Source organism: Telmatherina bonti (assembly GCF_933228915.1).
Source record: "Telmatherina bonti genome assembly, chromosome: 21".
Lineage (NCBI taxonomy): Eukaryota > Metazoa > Chordata > Actinopteri > Atheriniformes > Telmatherinidae > Telmatherina > Telmatherina bonti.
This window is the reverse complement of record NC_136630.1, coordinates 25,864,413-25,885,683: the sequence shown is the minus strand read 5'-3', so window position 1 is coordinate 25,885,683 and position 21,271 is coordinate 25,864,413. Positions and strand designations below refer to the sequence as shown.

At 38.6% G+C, this 21,271-nt stretch overlaps 1 protein-coding gene across 1 annotated transcript in view; it reads left to right on the top strand.

The window, feature by feature from the left end:
• abcc3 (ATP-binding cassette, sub-family C (CFTR/MRP), member 3) overlaps positions 1–21,271 on the top strand; it is a 101,400-nt gene that overhangs the window by 20,656 nt on the left and 59,473 nt on the right. Inside the window, exons 2-4 of the mRNA XM_079261396.1 lie at positions 5,038–5,214; positions 11,622–11,747; positions 18,621–18,758. Of these exons, the coding sequence (XP_079117522.1) occupies positions 5,038–5,214; positions 11,622–11,747; positions 18,621–18,758 (441 nt within the window). The remainder of the gene's footprint in view (positions 1–5,037; positions 5,215–11,621; positions 11,748–18,620; positions 18,759–21,271) is intronic.

The window sequence follows — 21,271 nt, the reverse complement described above, 5'->3', positions numbered from 1 at the left end:
TCTTTATACCAAGCAACACTTGGATAAAAAGAATCACCAAACTGTGGCATTGCTTTGTGGTAACCACATACTTACGCAACAATCCCACAGAGCAAAAGACTCATGCCTGAGCTGTCGTTAAACACTGTCTGCTTCTTATCTCAGTTACAAAAGCAGAGATAAAAACGGGTGAGGCTGGTGGTACTAGAAAACACCTCGGCCTTTTCTTCTCTGCTTTTGTTAAAGTTTCATGTTTCAGTTGAGGTGGGAGCCACCATGAATGACTAAATGCCACTGATCGCCATGTTTAGGACATGTTGGAGCAGCTTCTGTTAGGCTGTCATCATCAGCAGAAACAGTTCTGGTTGCAAAATATTCTGCAAGATGCATCAGTGCATTTACACAAAACTTTAATGATACATAAGCTTTTACCTTCGGGCGGTTTATTTTCTTTACACCTTATTTGCTCACGTGAACATACAATGTAGGAACATTTACTTCCTCTTTTAACAAGACAAATGATGTGTCATGGGGATGTCTTTGCAAACAGAAAAAGTCTTTGTGGTCGGTTATTTGTCATGGTATTTGATCACTGCTTTGTCCCGCATGTGCAGTGTAATATGCAAACATGGGAACGTGTAAATTTGACTTTTACCCTACAGAGACAGAAATGCTGCTTGGTGTTTGAATGGAGAATAACTGAGGCTAAAATCAATAAATCTAACAAACCATAAGGCAGAATAGAGCAGAGACAGAAAATATGCTGCCAACTTCCAATGCTTTGTCTCAGGTCTGACTGAATGTTGTTAAATCAATTTTCTATTGATTTCATGTTTTGTAAGTCCCTGTTCACGTGTGCTAGGTTTGGACATTTCAATCAATAATACTATTCAGTACTATTCACCCCCCACCAAGTGTTCAATGTTGTTCAGTGTCCCAATTTTTCCTGTTTTACAGCTTCAAAAGAGCAAAAAGTCCAAAGTTTTCTACTAAGTTTGCTGTTTGGAGGTCAACTAAGAACCTCCACCTTTATTGAGCTTCCATTTAAAACATGCTCTGATGGACGGATAGATAGATAGATAGATAGATAGATAGATAACGGTTAACTGGGTTTGTTCGGTTAAGAGCTAACCTGAAGCTAACTGGAGCTAACAGGAGCTTACCAGCTAGCGGAGGTAAGCGAGCTAAAGTTCAGTCACGTTGTTTACCAGGACTGTGACTGTATGCTTTTGTCCCGATTCGATTCAATTCTGATTTTTTTTTTTTTTTTTTTGGTGCCGATTCTATTTAAATTGCGATTCTCATGATTGCTCGATATTACTGATTTTTGTAGATGAAAAAATGACCAAAAAAATGGACAATTTTTTTGCTAGTCTTTTTTTTTTTCTTTAAATTTCAATTTGGAAGAAATAATACAGTAGCCAGACCATCATTCTGCAGCCTTTTCAGTCATATAAACACAAAGCAAACACACACTGGCAGCTTCACCCACCTGCTGCTGCTCCTCAGGGGTTTCTCGTAATACGATGCTTTCAACTTTCTATATGCTTTTATCTTAACCTACTTTCTGAAGCGAGCTGCAAGTTTTAACAGTATGATGACTTCGCTGAGGTTGTAAAATGCCTGATGGGATCAAAGTGAAGATTCCATGTGTGTGCTTTCCTTAGCCATGCTATTTATTATGAATTGGCTGGAATTGATTAATCTGTAAAGTGCCTTAAGATAACATTGTTGTAAAGCGGTGCTGTACACATTTTTCCAATGGGAAAGTGGTTCCAAACTTTTGACTGGTAGTGTACAAATAAAGATAAATTGAATTTAATTGAATTCTAGTTGAGCTAAAACAGAAAAGTCCAGTAAAATAACTTTTTATTTAGGTCTGATCTGATAATTTTTAAAATTTTTCTGATGAGCTGCTATTAGATCTCAAGTACAGTCAGCCTTGTTTTTAAAACTGAAAACACTGCATTTACATGTAAATGAGGCTTTTAGTTGTGGAGAGACGAAGTGAACGCCTGTAGTCCAGGTTATACGCAGATATGCAGAGTATATCTACTTCTTTTTTAGTCAGCTTTGAGTGGACCCACTTCTAAACCCCTGCGATGCTGCTTTTACGATGACAAACATCCCTACACATGTTCCTCCATAGACCAGCAGCTCAGCTAAGGTTGGCTATGCAACACTGGTGCTGTTAGCTGTCTGGGGCTTGAACTTTAACTTGAACATAGACATAATAAAGATATATGTATATGTCTATGAGCCTGTCTCTCACCAGTCTGTGTTCCAGTACTGTTTTAGTCATAACTCTTCTTTCTTGAAACCGAAGAGCAGGAATTATGTGACAAAGAGCAGATACACTGATGTATTTTTAGAGTAAACTAACTTTTCTGGGCTACTTTTATGTTTTTAAAACAAGGGTGAAAAATTGAGAGTAAACCCACTTCTTGAGGGACCACTACACCACTGGCCCTGGTGCGTTAAACGTCGCCTCCTTTAACTACAACTCTCCTACTCGGATTTAGTTGTAGCAACGTGCTGCAGCAGCTGGGTGTGGTTATAAAGGCGGCTGGCAGCTGTGTTTATCTTAGTTGTGTCTGTGGGTGGGCCTTCAGATGTGTTTGTCCAGAGGAGCAGAGTCACGGTTACGTCTCACTGCAGTGTGATTCATGTTTACCTTTCTCATCCGGACGTTCTCTGGCTCGCTTATTGTTCTTGAGCCATCAGAAGATAAATCATACGGCAAGTAGCGGGAGCGTTAAAGGGTTTAATACAAATAATTATTCCATGTGGAACATCTTGTATAGACACTTCCTTCGCTCCATCAGCATTACGTCTTAACCCTGCTCTGCCGCGTCTCTGGATCTGTATGCTTGTGGCTCCTTTTTGCTGTCAGGAAGAGTGATGAAACCAAATGTTTAAAAATGTTTAGACCATCTGTAGTAGTGAGGGATGTTTTATAGCAGCCTCACACACCACAGCAGCCAAGCAGCGAGCCACCACCTCCTTTCACTGATGTATGGAAAGTGGTTGGAGGCTGGCAGCTGTGTTAACCCATGTCCTGTCTCTGGGTGGGACTTTAAATGTTAGTCCAGGGAGCGTGGTAAAAAGCCCCGAGGTTGACCTTTTCAGGAAGGGCTGAAACTTGGAGTTTTTCCTGTACAGCAATGTGAAAAGTTAGTTGTAAGGTTTTATTTGTCTGAATTACAGATCAGTTGAGTTTATTTACCACCAAATTTGATTTCTATTTTTCATTTTAGTCCTTTATGTCCTAAAAACACATAATGATGAAAAAAAACAAACAAAAAAAAACAACCAGCATTAAACTTAATATTTTTCATATAAATTTGTCACTTGTGTTAAAAAAACAAAGTTTTTTGGCTGTTTAAAATGGTTGCATATATTTAGCGACGTAGCGCCGCATCCATGATTTCTTTCCACAGAGATCCTTTCTCTTCATGCAGGACACACTGAAGATTGTTTACCTCATGTCAGTTGCCAATAAAAGCCCATTTATGCTAAAGATAATTACAGAGCCTTTAGTTTATGTTCTGCATGCTTTACGTGTGCCTGTTGTAGTACCACCAGAAACCTTGGGGGCAGTGTTGAGCAGTGTAGCTGAAGCTATGTATTTATAGACCACCGCCGTCTCCTGCGCTGCTTTGTTTTATATCTCAATCTGATAATGTATGTAAATGATTTAATTCTCAGCTTTTTGAAGGTGTGGCGCTAAAATAGCTGTGGCGGCGCTCCTGCTCCTCAAGGCCCGGCGTCCCGCAGGTTTTCCTAGTGTCCCTGCTGGAACACGCCAGACTCAGACAAGCTTTGCACACGTCTGCTAAAAACACATTGATTTGAATCAGGTGTGTTGCAGCTGGGACCTTGGAAAACCTGCAGGACTCCGGTTCTTGAGGACCTGGATTGAGGATCCCTGATGTAGAGCAGCGGTTCTCAACCTTTTAGCAACACAGTACCCCTTGTAAAATATTTTTTCAGCCTAGTATCTCCACCACTGCAAAGTTCATGTGGTTAAGAAAGAAACATGGAAAAACATCACTTTGTCATTTGTGTTTAGTTTTTTAACTTTAATCTCTACTACGCTTCAACCAGGACTCTATCTTTTGCGTTGTCAAGGCAACAGTGACTGACGGACATGATTTGGCTTGTAACGGGTGAGATTCAATTCATGTCAATGTGGGATTTTTTGAGGAATAAAATGGTGTAAGTTTAAATGAAAATTCAGTTTATAAATGTACACTTCCATTTATTAAAATATATTGAATGTTTATATAATTTTAGATTTTATTTTATTTAAGGATGTTTTAAAGAAAACATAAAAAGATATATGTTTTAAAAAAAAATTTCACGTACCCCCTGGAATGCCTTGAAGTACCCCCAGGGGTACGCGTACTAAACAGTGATGTAGAGGAAACACTGAAGTCATTGCTATCAGGTGTTTATTTAGACAGATAATTATGCTGCAGCATCTTATGTGCTATTGTTTATCACCTAATTTCAGACTAAAGCTTAGAGCTGAGTGTTTCATTCATGTGACTACTGTCATTTCCAGGCTTTAAGTCATTACTTTTTTCACACAATCTGAACCCTGTGTATGGATTTATACTGGCTAACGAATCATGTTGTGCATGTTAAAGGCATAGTTAAAGGCTGTCAATGTTGCTGTGAAAAAAAGGAAACAGAGCTGCTGCACGCTCGGTGAAGGTGTTACTTATATCCAGGTGCAGTCTGTAGCTCAGAAAGTACGTTATTCATTAATGAGTTATAGTTTCTCCTTATGCACCTTGGAGACGTCCCAACCAATCCTGCTACATCGATTCAACTATTCAAAATAAAAACAGAAAAGATTTAGTCACACATTTGTTTTACCTTGATTATTGCTTGTAATGTGATAAATTTTAACTTGGTTATAATAAATCAGTTGTTGAGATATCTGATTTTATACTAAAGAGAAGTTGACACCTCATCAAGCTTTATTGTCTGTATAAATACACGATGTCATGTAAACTGAAGTGTTGTTAACAACCGGGTGTCCCTCCACAGGTTGCCAACGAGACGTTCCACACGGACCGACCCGACCTCCCGGAGTGTTTCCAGCTCTCTGTGCTGTCATGGTTGCCATGCATCTACCTGTGGGCAGCCTCCCCGATCTACCTCTTTTATCTCAAGAGGAACAACAAAGGATACATCATGATGTCCCTTCTGAACAGGTTCAAAACGGTGAGAATTCATTCATTCATTCATTCATTCATTCATTCAGGTCTGAATATGGCTCTATTAAATGTAAGATTTTTTTTTTAAACAAAACATTTTAGATAATAACCATGTTTTCACTGAAACAGATGCTCCAGTTATTTTAAATGAAGCCACGCCCCCCAGTTTTATGTAGTATCCAGTCAGGACTCCAAGAAGAAGTGAACTTTCAGCAGCAATAATTACATCAGATTTTAGTTCCAAGATATTACTTTAATCATTTACCTCTCTTTTGAATATAATACACTTGTGTTTAGCATTCCACTAATCTTGTGCATGGCCGTTTACAGGCCACACAGACTTGACTTTTCAGATATCGTCATACGAAATTTGGATGGGTCAGTGAATACTTGTGGCGATATAGTATACATTTAGTTTCTCAGACAGTTTGCATAATTTTATGGTAAAAACTTGGCTTAAAATCATGTTAAATCAGATCAAATCAAACTGTATTTCTTAAGCACTTTTCATGCCAAAGGCAACACAGAGTGCTTTACAAGATAAAAGCAAGTCATAAAGATTAAAAAAAAAACCCCAAAACATTCACATTTAAAAAGTTGATAACAAGACATTTAAAAACAATATAAAAACAGTTTCAATCTTGAATACAAGCGGTTCAAAGTAAAGTCTATGCAATAGTGCCAAAAAATGGAAGTCCCCCTCATCCACTTGGGGCTCCAAACTGGAGTCGATCCCCATAGAGTTAAAAAGACCAATTTCACAGCAGAAATAAACATGTTTACAGCCTGGTAAAACAAACATTTAAAGTTTAATGGATCAGGCTTACCTTCATGACAACTGTGGGGGGAGTGAATTTATTTTATAACTCGTCCATTTAGATGTTATATAATCTTGAAATTCAGAGTAATTGGGGGCGTGTCCTTTTAACTGACAACGACTTGATATCTAGCGGCAAGGAGGCTGAAGGATGATCAACCACAGTTTTTAGCTAATTACCAGTCCGCCTTATCTTTAGCCTGGCTACCTCTGTTAGCAGGTTAGCTCGGTTTGCTTTTAGCTACAGGCAGGTTGATACCTGATAGATGTCAATCATACGCTCCTGTACTCCCAGCCCCCCTCTCAGCTCTACTTCTTTGACCATCTTTATAACCTCTGGGAATAACGAGATGGTGAAAGTGTCAGCTGCTCACCAAGCTTTAAATTAGCTTTTTGTCACTTTGGCTTCGTCCATCTTTTATAAAGTTTGAGGGTTGAGATACACGCCTTGTTCATTAAGCCTGTGTCTCAGTTACAGGTATGAAATTAAATGGTCAAAACACACTAATTTCTATCTGGTGATAGAAGGATTTGAATGTGTATTTTTGTCATCTGCAGGAAGTCATTTCAAGTTTCTTAAAAAGTCTGAGGAACTGCTTTCACTGTTTCTATGTAAATGTTTAAATGCTGTATCTCCAGCTTTGCTTTGGATGTTTACCCTCTGTAAACTATTGCTGCAGATTATCTCAGTGGTTTATATTTACAACAAAAATTCGTCGTGCAACTTGGTCCTTGTCTCTTTACAGATTTGTATTTAAGTAAAATGCCTTTTAACCCTTTATGTGTCACTCAATGAAATAAATACTTTGAAATTAGAAATTTTAACCTAAAATTGTCCTGGTATGTACCAAGAGCTCCATTCTGTTGTTACATTAACAACAACAACAACAAAAATGTTTCATGCTGAATATGAAAGAAAACGAAGTGATCAAAAATAGTCCTTTGCCCCATAAAGGGTTAAATCAACTCTGAAAGCAATGGGAAGCCAGTAAAGAGCTGCCAACTGAATCAAAGTGTTGTCTTTTCAGGATTCTGGTTAGTAACCAGCTTGTAGAACTGCATAAAGTCTTGCAAGACCAGTAGAAAGTGCATTAGAGTAATCAAGTTGGCTTGAGATAAAGGCATTAATCTGCTCTTTGGCATCTCTTTGACTTATAAATTGAATATTTTTTTTAATTTCTAAGATGAAAGTATTGTTGTTAACCATTTTAAATGCAACCTAAAACTAGTCAAAAATAACATTCTCTGATTTGACCCTGAGATTTATTTCCCCAAAGTTCCAAAATAACTTTTTCTCTTTTTATTTTCCGACCAACTAACAGAATTAAACTATAATAAGTGAAATAAGGAGAAAAAGGTTGTTTCTGTCTGAACTGTCTGGCTCCAACAGCAGCATTTAGCTGAAAAGCCTGTTAAAAATACGCTTCATGAATGAATTTAGGCTTTCAACAACATGGGAATCTCAGGTTAAAGTTCCTGTTGCTGCAGAATTCCTTAAATGAAGAAAGACAATAGCTGTGTTTCCATTACATTTTTGTTAGCAAAATAAAAGCAACATTTGTAAGTTTCGACAAACAATAATTGCAATTTGCAGTTCTCATAAAATCCTGTCCAGCGGATGACATTTTAGAATTGCAGGTTCTTCAAGGTAGCCAAGTACCGTTATTTTGGGGTTTTCTACTTGCTGCGGAGAATTTGCTACAACTTTTCGAAGCTTTTCTCCCTCGTTTTCTTTTCTAAAACTCTAAATTTTGCTGTTGTTTGTTCCACACCACACCGTCTTTACTAGAAATGAACTGGTCACATGACCCCCTATGTCATATCTGGGGACACGTAAATGCAAAAAAATTATTTCCCTTACACTTTTGTAATACATTTGTCATCAAAACGTCTGAAAAACCACCTCATGAGCGCCTAAACACTTTTTTGCAATATTTAATTCTTTTTTTCAAAATATAGGTGCTTCTATTGTCTTTATTTTTAATTGCAATATTTTGTTTCACAATTCTAGGTGTACTAGAAACGCATCTACAGTTATTGACGTGAGTCATGGATTGGATATCCGGCTGACTTCCCCAATCCATCTTGCAGATCCATGGAGGGAACTTTCTCCTCCTGTTTTTACAGATTATAAGAATTATGCAGGTTTAAACCAAACAAAATATGTGCAGAATCAGTTCATGAAATATTTCTGTTCGAGCTACTTTGCTACTTAAATATGTCACTAATTTGGATATGTTTTAGTCTGGAAACATAAAAAGCAAGAAATTAAACATGTGTACGGCCAAGGTTTCCAGGGTTCCAGGGTAAAATGTTTTTTGGCTACAAAGGGAAAAGAAAAATTACAATGCAGACTCTCTTGAAGTATTCCAGATTATACCATGAATACTGTGTTCTGATTGGTTGCAGGGTGTCTGTTAAATAGTGATATAGGACACCAGTTAAATAAAAGTTCAGTCAAATGGCCAAATAATTTTAAATCATTGCGCTGGCTTAAACGCCAGTTGGTAACCGTGGTAACATAAATTTTAGCGACAAATGGACAAATTAAAAAGCAAAAAAGAATAACTGGAAGGACTACGTCAAACAGCGGCCCATGGTTACTAATGAATGTATCTTATCTGCCAGTTTCTATTTTGTCAGGTTAATTTAGACCATCGGTTGAACAATAACCAGAGTAGAAAAGGGAGAAAATTTTTCCATGGCCTAATTTTTCTTGTGCTGTTATAGAAACCAGCCATTGCACTTCCTAACCGATTTCCTACATATTGTGAAGAAATATGCATTTTCAGAAAATCACCATAATTTCATTGGAATCCGCTAAAGGGAGGGGGCGGCACTTCCGTTCAACGCTCTTATCTTTCAGGCTGGATTACCTGACTGCGCGCCATGCACTCACTCACTCACATTAATACACACTGAGCTCCCTTGACCACACAGTCACACACATCCCGCAACACAATCATATTTCACCATCATCAGTGATTTGTTGCAATAGTATCTGCTGCCTAACGAGCTGCAGGTGCGGCAATTTACCTTGGCAATGCAACAACAAGAGACATTAAATAGTCCACTCAGCCCCCTCTTAATAACATTGTTTTAAGAGTAAAAAAAAACATTATTAATTGATCGTGTATATATATATATATATATATATATATATATATATATATATATATATATATATATATATATATATATATATATATATATGTATATATATATATATTATATTATTTCCTTTGTGAGTGACCATGGTATAAGCGGGGTAATGGACGACGCAGAGGTGTTGCCGCCTCGTCTTCCATTAATTTCTGATAATGGACACCTCGGAGGGCATTATCCCTTACTTAACTTCCAGCAGACGGTGAAAACTAAGCTATTCCAGTTCATCATTCTGGATAATAAATTTCTGTCAGTCAAATTTTTTTTAAAAGTCGACTATGCTGCAATCCACACGACAGTAGCTGCGTTTTCATTCCAGTTTTTTTGGAAACTATAAGTAATATTTGTAAACTTACAAGTGCAATTTGCAAGTGTTTTTGAGTGGTGTTCACTGCATAAGCAGTCATTCATTGTATAATCTCATCTTGAATCGTGGCTTATGCCAGATAGCATTGTTTTAGGGATTTCCACTTCCTGCGGAGGATTTGCCATGGCTTTTTGAAGCCTTTCTCCCTCATTTTACTTGATATTTTTCTCCATTTTCTGAACAACTTATTCCAATTCAGGGTCCCTGAACTGGATATATACATATGTACATACATACATATATATAGATATAGATAAGATAGATAGATCCTCATTATTTAAGCAAACAAATTTGACTGAAGCTCAGGAGCGGTTGCTACTTTTACGTTCACCTGTGGTTGTGACATTTTGGGTGTCTTCACTGAACAGACGTGTAGAAGATGTTGGTGTCCATGGTGACATTCCTGTTGAGAAATGTAGGTGGGTTTCTGAGGAGCTGTGGGACTAATGTCAAGAAAGGACAGGAAGATATATAGAGTGTAATTACTCCCACTGCAGGAGCAGAACGAGAGGGTTCTCGTTCTGCAGGGTTAAGTCAATAACTAGCCATGAATGATTTAGTAACGGTGCATTCCAGGGTCAGGTTAAACCAGGACATCTTGTCGTTTTTTATTTCATTCATGAGAACGTCCAATAAGAGGAGGACGCTGCATTGAAAGACAGGAACATTGTAGGTCACTTCATGTTAGTGGCCTTTTCTCGTTTTATTACTCAGATTAAAACGTTTGTCCTGGTAGAACATTTGTAAGGAAAGTTTATTTGCTTGAAGTGCTTTACATAAAACATTAAAATCATTATAGATGCTGCAAAGAAAGCATTCGTAAAAAGCAGCAACAAATTATAAAAATCACAATAAAATCATTAATTAAATAAAATGATTAGAAGCAAGATAAGTTCATGTTAGCAAGCAGATGTCTACATGTGGTGAAAGTTCAGTCTGTACTTATAGTTGGTTCCACGTTTGCAGCATTTACGCCTACATGCTGCTTCTCCAGGTTTACGACCTTTACAAACCTTCTCCAAATGCTTCGCCTGAACAGTTCGCATCGGAATATTTTTCCAGTCCAATCAGTGTGAAGTCAATGTGAACATTTACATCAGTGACTGAGTTCCATGCAGCGAATTTTATTAAAACATACTGAGGTCATGTTTCCTGAATATTCACATCCAACAGATCCACAGCCGACCAATCAGAGAAGGCGTGGTGACAGCAGTTCATGTGCACAATCACTTCAATAAACACAGTAATTTCCAGTTTAATCAAAATCACAAAAAACAACTAGAATATTATTTAACATTTTTATTTATTTGCTTAGATATTTAAATGAATCAATTAAATTAGAAAGTATTTGTTCTTATAACAAAGACAGAGTTGTAATAAATGCAAAATAACGTGACTCAAAATATGGACATTTGTTTGATTAATTGATTTGGTCTCAATTTTTGAACAATATTTGTGTTGTGGATTAATGCTATTGGTTCATTGATCTCTTGATCGTTATATTGATGTAGGAACTACTGTAAATGCAGCTTCACATTGAAAAAAATAAGAGACTGTTGTTAATATCTTTTTTTTTCCAGTAAAGTCATCCCACTGAGCAGATTGGACCCCTCTGGTGGGCCGCTTTCAGCCCCTGGGCCACATGTTTAACACCCCTGAGCTGATATGATATAAATGAAACAACTACAGGGCTGACTGCTTCAAATCTTTTCAGAAACATAGTGAAACTTCTAAGGTGAAATACTTTAAACGTTTGTGGAGCTGGTGCTCAGATCTGATTGGCTGAGAGGAAACTGACTTTGGTTGGACTTTTCCTACAGGAAAGCTAAGCTGTGGGAATTTACAAAACGGTAACACCAGACCACAAAGCACAGAAATAAGGGACCTGTTTTCAGTAAGGAGGGTGGAACGAAGGCCGATTTGTCCAAAATATTAACAGTAATCATAACAGAGCTGAAACGTAAACAAACATGCACATGACTGGCTGAGAACATGCTCAGTTTTCCTGCTGCTTTGTTTGGATAATATTTCATGCTTTCTGTTTTTCCTCCTCTCCCTCCTTCAGGCGTTTGGCTTGCTTTTGTGGATTGTATGTTGGACGGATCTCTTCTACACCTTCCACCAGCTGCGACAGGGTGACAGCCCGCCACCAATCTACTTCATCACGCCGCTGGTGCTCGGTATGACCATGGTGAGGATATGATATGAAACAGACCTGGTCTGAGAGCTACACTGACACAATCGCAGAATTATACAAACCTTGCTGTTATTTATTTTTGCATATGCAAACTGATGCAGATAAGATGCATGTCGCTGCTGCTTCCTGCAATGTTTTCAGAGCAAATGCTGCAACATGTGATCCTGCTCGACCTCAGAAAAGCTTCTTTTCATTTAAACATGTTTCATAAAGAGCTGGGCGATGTGACCAAAATCTCATATCACACTATAGCTAATTTTATATCCCCATAACGATATACATAACAATATTTTTATTTTAATTTTGTAATTTTGTGTCAGTCATCAGTTATGTGTCAGATGTGCTTGGCAACAGCAGCAGTGATCTCCTTCCATCTGGGGGAACTATGGCTGGATGGCGTTTCGCGGGTAAATACCAGCTGCAGCGTTTGCGTCTGGCGTTTATTATGAGTTTTTGCCTCCACTTGACGCTGCTATTGCTGCTTTTACTCGTTGACGCTATTCTTTATTCTGTATTCTGTATTCTTAATCCTGATAAGATGAGGTAGTTGTGTTGGAGTTCGTTGTTGGGACTGTGAGCTAGTCTGTTGTCAGTTCCCCTTCGGTCTTTTTATATCCAAACCGCATCCATGAGACAGAAATTTCCCCTCTTTTATGAACAATCTCATCAGTTTGGTTTGGCTGGTCATCTTTTAGTGAACTATCCTGCTCTGAAACACGTCTGCCTCCATGTTTATTTACATATTGCAGCATGCATGCTGTAAAGCGCATCTTGTCGTAGATTGCTGCAGTAAAGCACCTTATCGTGGCGTAAACAATAGCGCCTCATATGAAACAACAGACATTTTCTATCGTCCAAACTATATATATCGTCACATCACCCAGCCCTAGTTGCATAAAGGACTTTAGTCGCTATGCTAATGGATCTACCTCAACTTTCAACAACAAATTAAACCTCCTCTTACTTCAGATGATCCATCACAACCAGTTAACCCTGATTGAAATCCACATGAACACCTTCATTAGACCATCAGACTCCTCCTAGTCTGCAGTAAGTCTGTGTAGCTCAGCATTGACAGATAAAGAGGAAATGGATGTGCTGGTCATCAGCGGCTTTGGGACATAGAAGCATGTGTAGAGGAGAAAGGAAACAACGCAGCTCCAGAAGGTTAAAGTGAGGAGACAATCTCCCTCTTTCATTTATTGTTTAACGTGTGTTTTAGTAAAGTGGAAAAGAATCGGCACGTCACGCAGAGCCAAGGCCAACCACAAACAACACCCTTAAATATCTGGGCCCGATACAGATTTTTTAAGGCTGAAGCAGATTTTTTTATATTGATTGATTGACTGATTGATTGATATTGATATTTGGCAGAAGGCAGTTCTGATAAACGATTAATTTAAACAAAAACAAAAAAAACTATTATTGTGATCACTTAATACTTACAAGATATGAATTACAGGCTAAACATTTTACTGTTTCGCAACACTTTGTCCTTCAGTATTTGTTTAACTTTACAACAGAGATGAATTTTCAGGTTCAACAAACGTACAACGAAGCATTTAACCTCTGGCTACCATTATTTTTAGATCTAGGCCTGTATATAAGCAACATCATGAGTGAAGTAATTGGCAAAAACTGAAATGCAGGCGTCCAAAACCCTTTAACGTTAAACCACATTTTCTCTTCTTCCTGCTAAATGTTAGCAAAACGAAGCCCAACCTAATCACAAAACCAAAGATTTAAACAATTTACATAAAAAACATAGAAAAATGGCAGTTTTCCCCTTACAAAGACAATTTTCTTATCTTTATTTAATAGGGTGGGGACGGTATGCTTTTGTCTTGATTTGATTCCAATTTTTTTGGTGTCGATTCGTTTTAAATTCCGATTCTCTCAATTCTTCGATATTGCTGATTTTTGTAGATTAAAAAGAAAAAAAATGTACAAAATTTTGCTCGTCATTTTCCTTGATTTGATTTAGGAAAAAACAACATAGTTGGCAGACCATCATTCTGCTGCTATAATGCCCAAAAAGACGAGTAAAAAAATCAATTAAAAACAATAAAAAATTACAAACATTTTATGATGGATTATTTTCCTTCATTTAAAAAAAATAATAGATTTTTTTCTTTTTAAACAAAAAATAGATTTTAAAATTGTGAAGGAAAAAAATCGTAATTTTTTAATTAGATTTTTCCACCTCTACTATTTAACCATATTAAAAATGTTTGCACTGAGACCGAAATCTCTTTATTTGGTCACAAGGTCAGCAACACGTCTTAGGATACAGATAAAAAAATAAAAGCCCAATAAATACCAAAGAGTACATTCCCAGAGTGCACATATGGGCCCCATAATAGTTTCATTTGAGCTTCCCGATGTGGGTTTTTCCTGCAGTTTCCATGGTGACCTCACCTATGTTTGCCCATATGAGTTTTATGTTGGTTCTGACTGGGTTTCATCTGGAGCCTAACTTGCTTCCCATTTAGCCTGCCTACTTGGGCTCCTCGTGGCCACTTAGCCCAACTGCATCCTCCTTATGGTGCTCATACAGCCCACTTGGACTTCACAAATGAGGTCTAGGTAAATGAAACTACATGGGACCTGCAAAATTTTTCCAGTTCAAGTCCATGTCCACTCAGTACCCACTAAGCACAAATGCAACTCTTTTTGGCCCCACATGGACATGCTGGTTTAGATTTAGGGCCCCAGCCAAAACCCAGTTCGAACCAACTTCAAGCCCATATAGCCATGCGAGGCCACATGGGACCCTGATCTCCAGCTTAAATTTAACCCTTATGAGCTGCAGATGGACATTCTGGCTGGGTTGGATCATCTTTGTCAACTCGGTCCGGTCTGTACATGGAGGTGTTTGTTAAACCAGTTTCCCCCCTCCCCATATGAGATCATTCCCTGCAAAAAATGGTGATAATGGAGATAATTTGTCCCAATTATTGAATGTAATTAGCAGGCTTCAGTGTCTATCCTCCTGGAGTTATGCTGCAGTTGATCCTTGTCTTTCAGCAGCAGGAGACATGATGTGAAAATGTTTCACCGAGAGGAAGAAAACATGAAACAAGTAAACCAGTAAAAGCTTTTATAGAAGCAAAGTGTTGCAGGCCGAGAGCTGCTTGTCTTTGAGTGCACATCTGCTGCGGCTTTCAGACTTGATTATGGCTCAGCCTTTTTATGTTGTCGCCGGGGTTTGACATGTGGCCATGGCAACCATGTAAATTTCAGGGAGTACAGTTATTTGGGGAAGAACCTCACACTAGAAGGTGATGGACAGACAGACAAAAAACGCATGATTAGTTTAAAAGTCAATTATTCCAACAACAAAAAAAACAAAACAATGAAGTTTATTAAAAGCTGATCAGAGCAACAGGACTGATTTGGCTCGAATTGCTAAAATCAAGGTTCTTCACACTTGATTACTCTCAGGCTTTTTAAAAAAAATCCTTAAAACATTGGTTGGATATACTGTCTAAACCCCAAAAGGTGTTAGGTTAGTCATTTAGTTGTCATTAGTCATCAAAAAGATTCTAGATTGCGCCGTCTGATGGCAGCAAATTGTAGCAGCTCTGACTTGCTATCTTGATTTTTTAAAAAGTACAAACTCTTCTCACATAGATATTAGATCAAATTAGGTATTTTTTTCTGAGGATTTCTTGCCGGTTCAGAGGGGTGCTGCAAGGGAGATTTTTCTGCATATTTTTGGCTCTCTCAAGACTTATGATGAGTCTCCATGGCAATGAAAGACTTGTTTACATTCAGGATCAACTAATTAAACGCTCTCACTCATCAAATCAAGGTTATCAGTGAAATAACACATCAAATCCCGATGGAGTTGAAAAGAAAGATAAGAGGATGCAGAGCGGGATGAGACAGAGGAGAAAGCAATGGAGATTTAAACCATTTCTACCAACCGTCCTCATGGGTAATGTGAGATTGCTAGCAAACAAACAGGCTTCTTAAGTTCCGCTGTAAGACTGAAAGATACAGAAGATAATTCCTGCCAGCAGCCATCAGCCTCTGGAACAAGACCTCCTCTAGTTAATTCTTATTATCTACTACACTATTGGATTTGCCTTTGGGGATTAATAAAATATTTTTCATCTCATCTTATTTGATTTCATTTTCCTTTTTATTTAATTTAATATACATGTGAGTCCATAAAGACAATGGTGTAAGCAGAAGGTAGCTTTTCTTAATTATATTTTTATCTTCTATCTTGTATATATATAACATAGTATGTGTGTATATATGTTTGTTTTAGTTTCATATGTTGTTTTATATATAATAGAATATGTATAGTTTATTCTGTATGATATATATTTTATATAACATATTTATATTAATAAACACACACACACATAGACACACACACACACACACACACACACATATATATATATATATATATGTGTATGTATATGTATGTATATATGTATATATATATATATATATATATATATATGTATGTATATGTGTGTATATATATATATATATATATATATATATATATATATATATATATATGTATATGTATATACATGTATGTGTATATATATATATGTATATGTATATACATGTATGTGTATATATATATATGTATATGTATATACATGTATGTGTATATATATATATGTATATGTATGAATATCCCTAACAAAAAGTTAGGGATATTCAGCTTTTGGGTGAAATTTCACAACAAGCCTAAAATGCATTCAAACCTGTACAGGTGAACTTAATGTGATCTTCTCTAAGCTTTTAAATGCACATGTCCAACTGTTAAATGTTTCAATAAATTTTGCACAAGTTGCTGTTCTCTAACAAGGAGCTTAACGGCAAAAATCACGGCAGGTGTGTGATCCTTGAATTGACCAATAAATGTCCTGGTTCAATTAGAGCTGGTGTTTAAACAGTTGTCCTCATCATGCTGTTCACATTTTGACATCATGAGACCAAGACGACACCTAACAATGGAACAACAGTCCCTTGCCATTGCGATGCTTCAAACAGGACGTTCTCAGACAGAAGTGGCCACTGAGCTTGGAGTGTCACAGAGTGTCATCAGCAGGTTGCAACAGAGATATGGAGAGACTGGAAGAGTCACAGAAAGGCCTAGAAGTGGACGTCCTTTGGCCACATCCCGTGCTGATGACCGCTACATTGTGAACACTGCCCTGAGAAACCGGATGATGAATGCCACTCAACTCCAGGCACGTTTAAGAGAGGTGAGAGGCACCCAAGTGTCACGTCAGACCATTCGAAACCGTTTCCATCAGCGTGGTCTGCGTGCTAGACGACCTGCACGGGTACCTGACCACACCACCAGGCACAGGCATCATCGTCTTGCATGGGCCAGGGAGCATTTACGCTGGACGAGGAACCAGTGGGCCTCAGTGCTGTTCTCTGATGAAAGTCGATTCACACTGAGCAGAAATGATGGCCGGCAACGATGTTGGAGACGTCAGGGAGAGCGCTATGCATCAGCCACTGTTGTCACCAGGCGAGCTTTTGGTGGTGGCGGTGTTACAGTGTGGGCAGGGGTGTCCACTTGGTACAGAACTGCCCTACACTTTGTGAATGGTACAGTGACAAGCCCATACTACCTGAATAACATCATTAATCCAGTGATTGTGCCCCTACATGAACAGCACAGGCCTAATTTCATCTTCATGGACGACAATGCTCCTGCTCATCGAGGCCGCATCATCAGGGAACGGCTGTTGGAGACTGGTGTACCTCAAATGGAATGGCCTGCACTCTCTCCAGACCTGAATCCCATTGAAAACCTGTGGGATCAGCTGAGCCGTCGTGTAGAGGCTCGAAATCCTGCACCCCAGAACCTCAATGACCTGAGGGCTGCCCTTCAGGAAGAGTGGGATGCCATGCCTCAGCAGGCAATAAGTTGCCTTGTGAACATCATGAGACGTTGTTGTCAAGCTGTAATTGATGCTCAAGGGCACATGACGAGATATTGAGACGTTCAAATTTTTTGTTGTGGTGTAACTACCATTGTTGTTACCTTTTGTGTTGAATGAATTTTTTGAGATGAGGAAATCAGTAGTGCATCCTTCTACTTACTTTTATGATATTATATCACTGTAGCATGAACATGTTGCATTTTCCATAAATTTCACCTGAAAGCCAAATATCCCTAACTTTTTGTGAGTAGTGTATCTATCCTTGCACTTCATTTTAGTTAATTAATGTATTTTGTTTATATTATGCTCTGTTTTTCAGTATTCCATTTATTTACATAGCTTTTATTAGTGTTTTTAAATCTTTTTTACTTAATCAAAATTTTTGTTTTATTTTTTTTTAAACTCTAACTGAATGTATTTTAACCCTTTTTTATATTTCCCAAAAGGTGAATAATATATGTAAATTATTCGTATGTTAAAAACAAGACGTTGTATAGAACACCCATAATATTGTACTCTTATTAGCTGTTTATAAAAACAATGCCAAATAAAAGGAGAGGGAATTTGGATAAATGGATAATAACCCTAAATACTTTACCGATATTTTGTTTTTGTGATCATATAAGGCACCAAATACAACAAAAATCAGAACAAAACAAGTCTCAGAGCATTTTGGGTGTTCAGGACACTGAGGAAAGCTTGTTCAGGTAGTTTTTTTTATCATGGGTCCTGCAGGATTACAGTAAATCCTGAAAACCTGTAGAATAGCACGTCTAAGCCGGCGTTAGATGGTCCTCATGTAAGTCTGGCCCTGTGAGAGCGTGCTTCACCTAACATGCCCTCAGTTGCTCTGTTCTAGATAATCTAACTTAGCCTTCCCTCATTCCTTTCTTCCTCTCTCCTTATTAATACCCCCCCTCCCATTCCTCGTCAGCTGCTGGCCACGTTTCTGATCCAGTTTGAGAGGTTACGCGGGGTCCAGTCCTCAGGGGTCCTACTCATCTTCTGGTTCCTGTCTGTCGTGTGTGCCATCGTGCCTTTTCGCTCCAAGATCCTAAAGGCCTCCAGCGAGGTGAGACATGCTCTTTTATACATCATGTTCATCCTTACAGGCTCAAAACCTCCCCCAGATTCTCACCTCTTTACCTCCTCATATTAAAAACATCTTCCCTTCCTCCACCTCTTACACTGCTGAGTGTTCTTGGCATTTACGGATACTTGAGTAGCCGTTGTTGCTTGCATCTTGTTTTCTTTGGAGTTTTGCACTGGGTGCATGTTCAGGAGGGGTCAGCTCAGGGCGCCACTAAGCAGAAAATAGAGAGGGAATAGTGGCCCTGTTGTTCCTAACATACTTGTCTGACTTCCAGTTTGCACCAACAACAAAACACATCCAACCCTGCAGGCTGCAAGACAGCACAACCTGTGCTGAAAACACACACACACACACAGATAAGCATGCCAAATGTAAGCTATGTGTCAGAAACAGGCTTCCTACACGAAACAGTTCAGACATGCACATGCTGATTCACTCAGACCAGTTTTTCATAAACACCGCTGACCCAGAGGATTAATCGGTTAAGTGCTGAGTTTTCTGGCTTTCAGACCTGTATGACTCTAATCTACTGGAATTACAGGAGTCCCAAATAAATCCCTTCTGTTGGGGGAAAAGTGATTAGTGACCCAGTAAACATTTCAACTTCAAAAGCTGAAATACGTTGTTTTTAACAAAATGAGAAAAAAAAGTTTTTCAGTAACTCTTTATGAATTTATAGGGAGTTTAAACTCACTGGCCACTTTATCAGGTCCACTTTGTTCGTACTTTTCCGCCCCCAGCTCTGTTTTCAGTCTTGGTTTAGATTCAACAACATGCTGGAAACATTCCTCAGACATTTTGCTCCATGTTTACATGAAGCATTGCACAGTTGCTGCACATCCATGAAGAGAATCTCCCGTTCCACCACATCCCAAAGCTGCTCTGTTGGATTGAAATCGGGTGAAAGCTCATTTCTTCTCAAAGCAGAAGACTGATACACAGATGGACAGGCAGTTTCACCTGTCTCCTAGTAGTAGTAGTTTGTTGCGTTTTAAAAGAGCTTAGCTATTTGTGACTTGATGCAGAAAACAGAGCAATACCAGTGGCAATCGTATTAAACCATTTTAGGTTTAATAGGTCAGGTTTACCTTCATGACAACTGTGTGGGGAGTGAATTTTTTTCTAACTCCCCCGTTTAAAAGTAATTTGATTTTAAAGTTCGGCAGATTTAGGGGCGTGTTCTTTTGATTGACAGGTACCAATCTCCCGCTTCAAGTCAGAAGAATGTAGAACAACCGCGGTTTTTAGCCGGTTAACAACGTGACCTAGATTTAGCTCGCTTACCTCCGTTAGCTGGTTATCTCCTGTTATCTCCGGGTTAGCTCTGTTAGCTCTTGGCTACAGGCAGCTCGGAGTTCGCTCTCAGCTCCACCTATTTGTCCATATTTGTATTTTCCGGGCGAGATGACGCACATGCCCCTGCCGAAGGGTGCTTTTATATTTTATGTTTTGATACAGCAAACACAGCGTCCATTTCTCCGATAAAACACCTGGAGCGCTGATACTGTAACTCTGACCACAATTTATTGTTTGTTTTATTAGTCTCACACACACATTATACACTGTGCACTGATAGGGAAATTCTATTTTTTCCATGCTTTTCACAGAAAAACAACAAAAGAAAAAGATATGTGAAAGAAAGGAAGTTGCCGTGTATGGGTCATCGCTCCTCATTCAGTGTACAAATGGCTTCTTCTCATCCTCTCAATGTTGGTTCTAAAGAGGTGAAACCGGCGGCCTGATGGCAGCAAAGAGAACAGGGAATATCCAGGGTGGTGGGGGTGGCTAAGGATTTTCAGGGTTCTTGACTTGTTTAGTGTAAGTTGCTTGCAGGTCAGGGAGAGTTGTTTTAATGGTCGTCTCGGCTGAGCAAACTACTCTCCTACTGCCACTGTGGTCCATCTCAGATGCCCCCGAGTCCAGAGAAGTCCACCTGTCATCTGGAGAACATCTAAACGTGGCTCTTTGTCCAGTAAAGTTTTAGGAGGCATCTGTGAATGTAAATCTGTTGTGAGGAGCTTCACATGGTTTCCCACAGTAATATGTGGCCCATGTGACCTATCAGCTATTGATGAATGAATATTTTTCTATCTGAGGGAGGGTGTCCAGCTCAGTGTTGTGTTCTGACCCTTAACACTTTGAAATTCTTTGAATTGCTTAATAATGCAAATCCCTTCCCGTGTTATTTGAGGAAGAATTTCTCACGTGTTAGGTAATGAACCGGAGAACTTCCACCGATCTTTGGAACCTGCTGAAGGTCTAATATGTCAAACTGGACGTATATTAACACCTGAAATCAATGAAGCATTGGTTTCTGTCTCGCATTGTGGCCGTGAACTCATCAGAGACTCCTGTTGAATGTGTAGTAAGAGTAAAACACCCGTAGACTGCATGTGTGCAGATGTTTTACTGAACACAAAGCATCTGATTACGGTGGTTCATTTAGCAAATAATAAGCTGAATTTCCTCTTTAGTAGGTGGTGGACTCCAAA